This window comes from Cercospora kikuchii (genome assembly GCF_019650295.1).
Source record: "Cercospora kikuchii DNA, contig_00008, whole genome shotgun sequence".
Taxonomy (NCBI): domain Eukaryota; kingdom Fungi; phylum Ascomycota; class Dothideomycetes; order Mycosphaerellales; family Mycosphaerellaceae; genus Cercospora; species Cercospora kikuchii.
In genome coordinates this window covers 1,327,116-1,338,669 of record NW_025408589.1, presented here as the reverse complement: position 1 = coordinate 1,338,669, position 11,554 = coordinate 1,327,116, and the positions used below count along the sequence as shown (strand labels likewise).

The window sequence follows — 11,554 nt, the reverse complement described above, 5'->3', positions numbered from 1 at the left end:
TTTACTCTGAGGAGAATGTTTGCAAGGTATGTAGGATTGTATTTGTTCAATCTTGCTTACTACCCCTGTTGAGATTTAGTGACTGATTGTGCTTAGTGAGCCATCGTTAAAGACTATGAGTCCGGACAATCAATCCGGTGTGGGCAGATGTCGTGGGATATAATTCCATTCCTGGATTGTTCTTAGTTGCAGAGCAATGTTTAGTAATACCGTAGAGACTTTTGAATCGGGGTTTATGGTATCCAATACTTGTACGTATCTCGATTTGATCTTTTGCCGCATACCAAGCTATCTCTTGAGCACTGTCATAGGGTCACGAAGGTTGATTATTTTGCGTCAAGCTGATGCAGTCTGATGACTTTGAAGCTCTCTAGGAGTGACACTTCGCTGATCGATAGAGGACAAGAGAGAGATGGGACGCATGTATGTCAGCCACTCTATCTGCCCATTCATTTTGGCCTCGTCCTGCTCATCGCAGACCATATGCCTCCTCCGGCACTGACTACATGTTCATGAAGGGCGGATGGCGCATCACTTTCAGCTGTCGTGTCTTCTTCACCAGCTCCTGTCCCTCGCCGAAGTATCGCTTACTCGTGAAGCTCCAGTAAAGATTGGCTTTGATCGTGTTCTTGACCCCTTCGACGTAGCACCCAATGTCTCTAGTGATTATGGCGTCGTCGTACTCCGGCAATCGATCGATGCAGCTCGCCATGAGTTCCAGACGCTCCTCTAGCATTTGGCCAACGTAGTCAAAGGCTCCCTGTGCCGACATGCCTCGCATGCGACTTACCGCGACAGCATTGTGCGGTACCCCTTCAGACTGGTACATAAATGTCAGCGAAATCAAGGCAATTTTTGGTACCGGATTTACCTCTTCTTTCTGGTAAGAGAGCATGTCGTTCTGTCTGCAGTACTGTAAGCAGGGGTTGGTGAGCAGGCAGTGGAACGACAACCTACAAGAGTGCAGAGTCCATGGCCGCGTTCTGCATTTCGATGGTTGCTGGGGCCTCGAAGAAAGTGTCCGGAAGGTGAAGTAAATTGGCGAATTCGAACAACGGAAAGAGTGGTGCGACTCCTGCAGATTGTCTTCTGGTGGCTAATATTTCGTCGATGGTCGGAACTCGATCTGTGCTACAGTAGCCGACTTGATCTAGCACGGCGTCGCAGAAGTGTCGAAGAGTCTTCAAGAAGCGCTTCTGTACGCCAGGAGGTGCGGTAGCGCGTAGCCGTCTCCAAATGTCATCGTGGAACTCGACAAGATCGCAGACGTCGTGCTGTGCCCTGTGAGCAATCTTGTCATTCGTGCCTGCGAAAAGTGCAACCATCTTGGCCTTCGCATTGTTGAGATCAGCTCTCAGGTAGCCATTGTCAAACAGGTCGTCGTATGGGAACACCCAATTCACCCAGTCGCAGTAGGTTCGGAACTGAGTCTCAGAGGCATGAGGAGCCGCAATTGCCACGAAGCGACAGAAGTCACCTCGCTGCACGATCTTGCAGACACGGGAGTCGTATTTGCATGCTCTGCACACGGCCTCATCGCTCTCTCGACATATTTCCTCAAACCGAGGATGTAGATCAGGCTCGTCGGCGAGGAAGCCAACGAACAATTCGGGAAGCTTAATCGTGATGTATTCGGAAGACGGCGCCATGGACTGGTTCTTGAATGAGTATGGGTCTGAGGTGCGATGCAATGGGCCGGTGAACTGCTCAAGTTGATCGTAGAAGGAGAAGTCAGTAGCATAGATGTAATGAACCTGCAAAGTGTTTTAAGCACCAAGCGAGGATATCTTCATATGTACATTCACTTCTGCAAGATTCACTCCCACAGAATCAGCGTTGTGCATCCCATGCACAAGTTCCATTGCACTTCTCCGGAATGTGAGTATTTGATCTCAGTGCTTGGATCGGGATCATCTGTGTTAACCAATGCTTCGTTGCTACTCATGTCAAACATCCGCGGATGACTCTTCGCGGGCCTGTACGCTGGCCATGTCGTGGAGCATTACAAGTCTGTTTGGGAGTTGGCCCAGTGTAGCTTTGGCGGCCCATCGGCAGCAAAGTAGCGTAGTGCCTGTCCATGTAGCATGAGCGAGCGCGTTTCTGACGCCGAAGGCGCACTGTAACAACGGAAGTCGAAAAGTAAGAGGAACATGTTGTCGAAGCAAAACGTGAAGTTGCAGTGGGAGATCTGATGAGATGCAGTCAAAAGTCTAGGAGGTCTCGACTTATGGCATCCGCGTTGACAGACTTGGCAGCCGCGGTTCATGTGCGCTCCCCCAGGCAGCGACTAGCTACCAACAATTCTCCAGCATCGTCGGTCGACAAGAAAAGTCATGCGACTCAAGCTCATGATACTCAAGGCCTCGGGGAAGATCGCCGCCATGAATACCGCTTTTCAGTTCCCACTTCTGGACCTGCCCAACGAGCTGATTGCGAACGTGATTGAGCACGTCGACAGCCGCAAGACACTGCGGAAACTCAGCAGAACGTGCAAGAGGATCCAGCAGCTCACCGAGCCCGTCCTGTATCGCTACGCACTGATCCGAGATGGCGACCGCACGCGCGACCTTCTGCGCTCCGTCGAACATCAGCCTGCACGGGCCAAGGCCATCCACGAACTCGATGTCCCCTGCGACTGTCGATCGGCGACGTGGTTCGAGGGCTTGGCCAGACTTCTCGAGACTACGGTCAATCTGAAGCGCTTGATGCTTGAAATGCCGCAAGTCAATAACGGCGAATTCGAAGATGAGGAGCCATACGAGCAGATGACATCTGCCTTGCTGCGACCATTTCAAGCAGCAATTTCGGACGCCGACTCGAAGCCGCTTCAAAAGCTGCAAGACCGTAAGCCTACTCGCGTGTCATTCTCAGGTCGGAGACTTGACACTCAAGATCAAGGTAGGCAGATTAGGGCAAGATTGACACTAACCTTGTTGTTTCTTTAGTGGTATTGCATCTCAACGGGGCCGAATCACCTTACTGGACACTCGATCAAAAGACCCTTTGCATTTTACAGCTGCCTCTACTGAACAGACTGACGCTTTCGTGTGTCAACATTGGAGACCACCTCGCGGAACACATTCAGGGCGCATCATTCGCTTCTCTAAGACATCTGACGTTAGAAGAATCGAATATCACACATCAAGGTCTACGAGTACTCCTGTCGCTGCCTAAAGCACTTGAAACGCTACATCTTGGTCGGTAAACGCCTTCTGAGTTGCGAGAGAACGCTAACCTGTAACAGGAGAGAACTGCCACAATTGCCACCATTTTGAAGATGTTATCGATCCCGCCGCCAACAACCTCTTCAACAACGACCCTGCGGCGACGCTAGAAGCCATCAATCAGCAGAGGCATAGTCTGAAATCGCTCGTCTATGTGACGCCTGAGCTCTTCAACGGCTGGCGACGAAAGATGCCCAAACGCTCCGCCGTGGATGCTGGCTTTGCCGGTTTCCATTTCTTGGAGCACGTCACACTACACGGCAAATGCCCCAACTTCGAGCGAGCCGTGTTGTCTTCTCGTGCACCCCCAAATCTCAAGGTCTTGACGTACCAAATCGATCAAATGTTTTGGCCACCATACATGGACAGCTCAGCCGATGCGCCACTTGCCACGATCCCATTCATCCGAGCCCCCTCGAGTTCCGTGCCGCCATCACTCACAACATTGCGCATCATTGGACACATTCAGGAATTAACGACTGCAATGAAAGGTCAGATTGAGGCTGCTGCACGAGGCATGAAGAAGATGGGCATCAACCTCGAGCTACATTTCGAGACCTGGTCCTCCTACTTTCCTCCATACCTTTACGGCGAGCCTTTGCCAACCACAACTTCTGTTTACGATGGCGGATGGAATGAGGTTGCGACAAATCCGCATCTAGGGCTGTGGTCTCAGTTGGAAGACTAATGTTTCCCAATATTACGAAAGATGCATCAGCTTGCTCTCGCAACCATGTCTGCGCAAACCACTGATCGAGCATGATTAATTACACTGGTCAAGGACATGCTTTTGCGTGGCAACACCGAGGATGCCTTGCGCTGAATTAGATTCGGGTCTTGCCTATCTACGCATCTACGGTCTGGTTGCTCTCTGGCTTGTCATCCCGCTTCCGACCAATGTTCACGCCGATCTCTTTGATCACGAACCACGCAGGCACGATAGAGATTGCCCAGAGTGCAAAGTTGAGGTATACACATCCGAACTGGCCCATGGTGCCCACCGAGGTCAGTCCGTAGGAGACTGCTTGTGCTGCACTTTCTGTTCCTCGCAGCAGACCGGAGTAGCGAATGATCTCAGCATCACTCTTGGCGAGCTGCCCGATCACAAAGTACAGGTACATGTAGTTCAGCTGAAATCCCATGACCATGAATAGGAACCACGCAAATCCCCGCCCAAATCCGGCATCGACCCAATCGAATGTCGGCTGTGTTCGATGATAGTCAGTCACGAGGATTGTGCCCCAAATCCACCACGCGCCCTGCAGAGTCATTATAACTGCGAATGATCCACGAGCCCGTAGTCTGATCAGCAGTTTCTCGTTGTCCAGGTAAAGACCGAGAAGGTTGCCAGCAATGATCGCAACAATACCGCTCAAGAAGGAACCTAGCGCACGAGATCGCACAGAGAACCAAAGGCCTTGGTAGGTGAAGAAGACTGCTTCAGCAAAGACCGCCTGAGAGATGAGAGGCACTATCAAAAGAAACCTCTTGCCGGCGAACAACTTGGCCGTGGAGACGAATTCCTTCCACAAACTCTCGTCCCTGGAGATCGAGCACGAAACTGTCTGCCCATCCGTACGCTCGACTTTCGATGGCGCTGTCAAAAGGAGACCAGCGAATGGTGCAACGGCTTGCAAGGCAATGAAGACCTGGAAGACAGAGTATGAGACAGAGCCCGCCTCGTTGCGATCGGCGTTCAGTCCAAGGTTGACGGCACCGCCGAGGATTTGTCCTCCAACTCGGAAGCTCAGCCAGATGCCCAACAGCTTGCCCTGATTGTAAGGCTCCGGATAGGAAAGAGCGATCGCAGCCTCAGCCATCCAGAAGAGACCAGCACCCAGGCCACAGGTAGCGGCACCGAAGAGGACGAACCATTCGCTCCCGAATCTGTTGTTGCAATAAAGCCCTGCTGCATAAGGACAGTATCCGGCTGCGCCCAGAATCAAGGTCCATCGGATGCCAAGGTACTTAACGAAGACACCGCTCAGCGCACAAGTCACCACCATCAGGCAGAAAGTGAGCGCGTTGGCGGCATTAACAAGCCATGGATCTTGCTGCCCACCTCCTCCTAGCGAGTTCATGGCGCCCCAGATTCCCGGAGCGCAGAAGTTGCAGATTCCAAGGATGATTGCATTGTAAAGTGTCGACCGGTACCATTTCACAGGTCTTTTCGTCTCTGGCTGGCTATTCTCCGATGGCGCTTCACTTGTCGCGTGCGAATAAGGCGCCTTCTTGTCGTCCGCCATAGCTAGTGATATTAAGACAGAGGCAATATCTAAGCTGCAGCGAAGGCTTGAAAGTGGAAGGGTTGAAGTCACACAAGGCCAGAATCCTGTCTGAGACCAAGCTTCGCGTTTATTGATATGAGATCGCCAGACTAGTGCTCACGCATATGCAATGGAGCAGATTCTTTCGCGCACGCAATCACTAGAAGGATGCCATCAGAAGGCGAGTGGCGTTCTGACAAGAATATTATAGGCTGCTGCTCTGTCATATCTAACATTGCCGAAGCCCAGTGCCCTGTCTCGTGGTGCAAAGCTATCAAACTTTGACGCATGTGCCATGTGGTTTCCACGAGAGCCGATGGCGCGTGTAGACCTAGGGCTCGAATTACTTCGTTGAGATGTGATTCCGCATTTCTTGTTCGAGGTTGTTGGCTGTAAACTGGTGAGGATCGCATAACAACAGGGTCGGAAGACGTGCTCGAAATGCCCCACTTGGTTCGAACACAAGCTGAATCTCCATCCATGCACCGACTCCATGGGCAGACAGAGGCCGTCGGCCAACGGCGCCCAGAAACATTCGATCAGAAGCGACAGGCCGACGGATGCGCTTGGACCGCGTCTTGAGTGGGCAATCCGAAAAGCACACCATTCGATCAAATGCTGATGAACGAGAGAAACTGCTGGTGACGAGACGTAGTAGCAGCGACGAGCTGATGCAAGCACTATCGAACTGGCTAACAGCAGAATCGACACAATGGACGAGCTCTTGACGGATTATCAGCTACGCAAATACTACGGGCGTCGAGACTTGATATCTTCTGTCGCTGATTCCGGATACAATTCGAGCAATGCGACAGAAAATGGCGAAGAAGTCGAAAATAATGCGTCGAATATCGCAGCAGCGGCGGCTACTGTGCACAATGCATCCAGCCCAAGACCGAAACCCTGGGTCATGAATGCTTTCGCGATGGCTGCGCCGGGTCATCTGGCTCCTGGTAAGAAATATGCACCCTAGTCATTTGCCAAGTTTGGCAATATGTGCTTGCATATTCACTTACCTTCTCTCTCTCTGTATAGGCCTATGGAGACACCCTGAACAAGAACCACAGACACTGGAACATTGGGTCGAACTCGCGAAGAAGCTCGATGCGGCCAAGTTCCATGGAATCTTCTTTGCGGATGTTCTTGGCATTTACGATGTGTATCAGAGCAGTAATGGACCGGCCTTGAAAGCTGCTGCGCAAGTGCCGCATCCGGATGTTTCTTTACTTGTGTCAGCAATGGCGTATGCGACCAAGAATTTGTCGTTTGGGATTACGGCGAGCACGAGTTATGAGCATCCTTATCAGTTGGCAAGACGGTATGCTACGCTGGATCATGCTACGAATGGAAGAGTCGGATGGAATATCGTAAGCAGTATACCGCATCACTTTATGTATTTGGGAGACACTAATTAGAAGTTAGGTCACAAGCTACCTGGAAAGTGCGGCGAAGTCATATGGCTTGGATCAAATGACTCAGCATGACAATCGATACGAAGTGGCATCAGAATACATGGAAGTCGTTTACAAGCTTCTCGAAGGCAGCTGGGAGGATGATGCAGTTGAAGCTAACAAGAAGACTGGAGTCTACGCGAACCCAGATAAAGTACATCCGATCAACCATGTTGGCGATCATTTCAGGTGCAGAGGCCCCAGTCTCGTACACCCATCACCACAGCGGACGCCTTTCCTTCTCCAAGCAGGAGCGAGCAAAGCCGGAAAGAATTTCGCCGCCACGCATGCGGAAGCCATGTTCCTTCCTGGTATGATTCCCGAAAAGACCAGAGCCATCGTCGATTCCGTCAAAGAACTTCTCATCGAGAAAGGTCGATCCGCGGACAGCATTAAATTCATCGCCGGAATCTTCATCGTTGTGGACGAGACAGACGAAAAAGCACAAGCGAAATTCCAGGACTTGCTACAGTATGCCGATCTAGAAGGTACTGCTGCCCTCTTCGGCGGCTGGTCAGGCACCGACTTGTCGCAATTCTCAGATGACGAAGACTTTTCCTTCAAAGGTCCTCCTGGCATCCAATCCATGATCAGCGCGTGGACCGCCACCGTGCCAGGTCTCGAAAACGTCAAATGGACGAAGAAGCATGTCCTACAGCATTTAGCCATATCCGGCGCCCATCCACGAGCGATCGGAAGCGCAAAGACTGTTGCTGATATTATGGAGCACTGGACTGAACAAGCTGGTGTCGATGGTTTCAATATCAGCTACGCAACTACACCTCATACATTCGACGACATCATCAAGTATCTATGGCCAGAGCTGAAAAAGCGAGGTGTCTTACAAGAATCTTACGCCGGATCCTCAATGCGAGAAAACTATTTGCAAGATGGGAAGGGAGCACGAGTACGTGAAGGGCATCCGGCTTTGAAGTATAGTAATTTGAAATCATAAATATACTCATACTCGCAAAATTTATCAAGAAAACGACTGTTGTGAAAAGTGGGTATCTCTGACTCCAACTCCAACTGCAACTCCAAGCAAATAATCACTCTTCTGTCTGTCAATCATTCCAATCTAGAATGCCGAAGTCACCCTATCAACAATCTGTCCAGGACTCAGCGGGCTCTCGGGTGGCGTAAGCTCTTCAGAAGGAGCTTTGTAATAGCAAGAGAAGATTGGTTCCATCTTCTTCCGGTCTTTCTCGTTCTCGATAATTTCGATTCCAGGGATCGAACAGACGACAGAGTCTTGTCGCACAGGCTGTGCTTCGCGTTGAGCGAGAGCATGTCCGACTTCGATTGTCAAAGCCTGTCGGAGACTAGCAACGAGTTTCTCCTCTGCTAGCTTGCGATAATACTCCACGCTGTCGAAGTTTTCGCTTTCTTCTTCATCGCGACGGGTCTCGTCTAGTGCGCGGCGATGTTTGGCGAAGCGCAAGGGCGTATGAGTGGCTTTGAGTTTTCTCACGAAGGCGAAGCGGCGCGTATGGTACCTTGCTGATCGTGGAGACCAGAAGTCGAGACTCATTTCTCCCAGCTCGTGGGCACGAGCTTGGGCGAGCGATGCGGGCGAGAGATCGACGTTGTTCTTCCAGTGTCCACGCTTGATGATGCCGGGCCGGAGGAGGTAGGCGATGTGGCTGCGGATGTAGTCGTCGAGAATAGCGCCACTGCCCGGGAAGACGTAATCGACAAGTCCGATTGACTGTGCTTGGAGTGGACTGAGCGGCGTCATGGAAGTGAGGATCTTCTTTGCATTGACTTGACCGCACCGACCGTAATAGGACAGCGTATGGTATTCGCTACCAAACAGACCGACACCGCGGTAGGCAGGGTTGAGTACAACGCTTTGCCCGGCAACGACAATGTCGCATGCAGTTGCTAGCGCTACACCTCCTGCAGCGGCGTTACCGCGTACTGCAGCGACTGTGACGATGCCTCTGGATGGGAACTCGTGCAAGAGGTAGTGGACAACATCATCGATGCGGTTGATGTTTTGCCAGGACTCGAGGGCTGGATCAGTCGCGGCTTCAATGACGTTGAGAGCGATGCCATTGGAGAAATAGGAGCCTCCCATCATAACCACTGCTGTGATAGGGACGGTGGCCGACGCTTGAGACAGGATATAGTCGAGAGCTTCAATAAGTTGAGAGCACTGAGCTGTTGACATGGCTCCGTTGTAGAAATTGAAATAAACGTATGCCGTCCTTCGGAGATCTTCGTCGACCTCGAAGTCGACCCATCTGCATGTTCAAGTCAGCTTCATGCTCCAATTCACTCGATTCATAGAAAGGTTCTACTTACACTTCTTGAAATGTCTTCGTTGTCGACAATCGCCAGTCTGCTGGTGGAGACCAGGTGTATGACAAGACATCCTCAGTCATGATAAGCCCGAGCTGCAGAAGACCAAAGATGGCCAGAACCTTGGGCCACAATGCTTTGTCCAGCTTTGTCTTCATGCGTCGAACATGAGTGATCCAAATGCCTTTACCATCGCAAGTGGAGAGACAAACTGCTTCATTGCGGAAGCCTAGGATAGGAACGGGTAGCCCAGGCAGCTTGATGGCAGTACGAGAGTCGGCATTGTCATCGATCATGCCGCCGTAGACGTAGAGGTTTTGGCCGAAGACATTGCTTAGCACTCCAGGCTGAGAGTCTCCGCATCGAATGCGGCGAGAGATCTGTTGAGAGTTGTGCTTGGTGATATCGAAGTCTCGTTGAGCAGCTTTGAGCAAGGGTCGGTGGTGAAGCTTGCCTCCTTGAAATGGCAGCGCATCAGTGACAGACACGATACCAAACTTGACACTGGCCCGAAGCTGAGGGCCAATGCTTCCAGTGACCAGGCCATCTTCAGCTCCGATCAAGTTCGCCGCAGTCTGAATCCGACTGATAGCAGCCAGCGTTGCAGTGATAGCGGACTGTGTTATCGGGCCCCGATACAGCTCGGACTTGGTCAACCCTGGCTGGTCGATGTCGATGTTGAATTGTTCAAATGCCCACACAGGTCCTGCATCGAACTCCTCAATCGCCTGGAGAACCGTCAGGCCCCAATGCGATCGACCGGGACTGATGCCTTCCTGATCGAGCTTCTTGAGTAGAGCGCTAGAGTCGTCGATGGAGCCATCATCGCCGAGGAGGACCCAGTCCAATGCGCTTGGACCAACATCGCCAGGAGGACCGGGATGCTTTCCTGTTGTTAGCCGGTCGTGGTTCTTTGGACGGAGACGGATGTAGCTTACTATGATCAGTGTCATGTAGTGCTCATATATTTGCTGAGTGTTGTTAGTGGCATTGCAAATTTCGCTTGGGGATGCATACCTTTGGGACCAGAGTAGTCAAGAATGGGCAGATGATCAGATCGGGTCCACTGAGACCTGCAGCAGAGATCATCGCCTCATCCGAAAGTGCATATTCGATTGTGACATCGTGAGAACGTGTCAAGACTAGGTACAGCCTTTGCGACAATGAATTGTGCGCCGTGCAGAGAAAGAGAATCTTCATGTCGGATGGGCTCTAGCGTTCTTAGCTAGCTTTCTCAGTAATTCACAGTGGTTCGATTGTGAAGGGCCACTGTTGGTGAGGTAAGGTGGGAAGAAAGTGCAGTGGAATCAAGTCGATAGTTGTTGAGGTACAGGTTGGGCAGAGGGTGAAGTGAAGCACGCAGATGCCGGAGCACATGCAAGCCAGTACATATAATTGCATACGCCATGTGAATGCTGGCTTCTAGGCTGCGCGCACATGTGTGCGACGCTCCATGAAGTGCGCATGGCCTGCCACGCCATGCCATCGAGGCTGATCTTGGTATTCGTTGCTAATGCAATCGCATGTAACGTACACATCGGACGAGTAGAATTCACTTCAAGCCCTCCAAGTAGGTGAGGCGTCCAGATCTGCAGCCAAAGGCGAGATTGAAGTGCCTTGATGCGAATTCGCGATGTTGGGGCATTCGGTGAGATTGTCGAAGTCTTTCTGCACGTATGTCCTGTCACTTCCCTCGTACCACTGCTCGGATGTCGCTCTTTCGGTGTGCAGATGAGAGCAGTAGCCTGTGGTCTACTGTGATGTGACGTTGAGGCTGCAAGCCTAAGGCGAGGCATTTCATGGAGTGGCTTGGTCGCCAGTTGACGAATAGGACTTGGACGCGATCCTAGTCAAGGATCTCGCGTCCATGCTGTCGGGCAGAGCTGGCGTTTGGAGGAATGCAGGTGCACAGCAGGTCAGACCCGAAGATCAGGTTGGGTGTGGTTCATGTAGCATGGTACTCTGCACTTCCAGTCGCAGATCGTCTGGTGGTCTGGTGTGCTGCGGTCCCTCCATCGAGGCTATGGTGAGAATGTTGTCATAGCTTGAGCAGCGTCGCAATAGCTCGGCTTGGATGGTTATGATATTTGCCAACAGCAGGTTGAAGCGGATGTCGCGTGCGGTGAGGTTTCCCGGCCAAATTAGTTTGCTATATTGCTTTGCGAGATCGTTGTAGAGGCAGACGCTATCAGCACGTGGTAAAGCAGCGTGCAACCTTGACAAGCAGCCGACCAATTCAGATCCACTCTAGCAGCCACCGGCGGACTGGTGAAAAGGTTACATGCATTGCTTTCTTGGGTTTCCCCAA

At 51.6% G+C, this 11,554-nt stretch overlaps 5 protein-coding genes across 6 annotated transcripts; 2 read left to right on the top strand and 3 right to left on the bottom strand.

Annotated features, from left to right (window-relative positions):
• Nucleotides 1-502: 502 nt before the first annotated feature.
• CKM354_001171500 (uncharacterized protein) lies at nucleotides 503-1,649 on the bottom strand (the record flags this gene model as incomplete). Its single annotated transcript, XM_044807216.1, has 3 exons — nucleotides 503-820; nucleotides 872-905; nucleotides 958-1,649. 3 exons carry the CDS (start codon nucleotides 1,647-1,649, stop codon nucleotides 503-505), a joined length of 1,044 nt encoding a protein of 347 aa, XP_044663151.1.
• A 684-nt stretch (nucleotides 1,650-2,333) lies between these two features.
• CKM354_001171400 (uncharacterized protein) lies at nucleotides 2,334-3,912 on the top strand (the record flags this gene model as incomplete). Its single annotated transcript, XM_044807215.1, has 3 exons — nucleotides 2,334-2,844; nucleotides 2,946-3,197; nucleotides 3,245-3,912. 3 exons carry the CDS (start codon nucleotides 2,334-2,336, stop codon nucleotides 3,910-3,912), a joined length of 1,431 nt encoding a protein of 476 aa, XP_044663150.1.
• Nucleotides 3,913-4,069: 157 nt separating this feature from the next.
• CKM354_001171300 (uncharacterized protein) lies at nucleotides 4,070-5,470 on the bottom strand (the record flags this gene model as incomplete). The annotated part of the gene is made up of 1 exon (XM_044807214.1): nucleotides 4,070-5,470. The coding sequence occupies one exon, from the start codon at nucleotides 5,468-5,470 to the stop codon at nucleotides 4,070-4,072; it is 1,401 nt and encodes a 466-aa protein (XP_044663149.1).
• Nucleotides 5,471-6,051: 581 nt separating this feature from the next.
• CKM354_001171200 (uncharacterized protein) lies at nucleotides 6,052-7,897 on the top strand (the record flags this gene model as incomplete). 2 transcript variants are annotated; one of them, XM_044807212.1, is made up of 4 exons in its annotated part: nucleotides 6,052-6,132; nucleotides 6,231-6,444; nucleotides 6,527-6,858; nucleotides 6,914-7,897. In XM_044807212.1, 4 exons carry the CDS (start codon nucleotides 6,052-6,054, stop codon nucleotides 7,895-7,897), a joined length of 1,611 nt encoding a protein of 536 aa, XP_044663147.1. The 2 variants fall into 2 exon arrangements, with proteins under 2 accessions (XP_044663147.1, XP_044663148.1); XM_044807213.1 differs by lacking the exon at nucleotides 6,052-6,132 and having other exon boundaries at nucleotides 6,204-6,444.
• Nucleotides 7,898-8,020: 123 nt separating this feature from the next.
• CKM354_001171100 (uncharacterized protein) lies at nucleotides 8,021-10,446 on the bottom strand (the record flags this gene model as incomplete). The annotated part of the gene is made up of 4 exons (XM_044807211.1): nucleotides 8,021-9,188; nucleotides 9,250-10,130; nucleotides 10,185-10,217; nucleotides 10,264-10,446. The coding sequence occupies 4 exons, from the start codon at nucleotides 10,444-10,446 to the stop codon at nucleotides 8,021-8,023; spliced, it is 2,265 nt and encodes a 754-aa protein (XP_044663146.1).
• Between the last annotated feature and the right edge of the window lie 1,108 nt (nucleotides 10,447-11,554).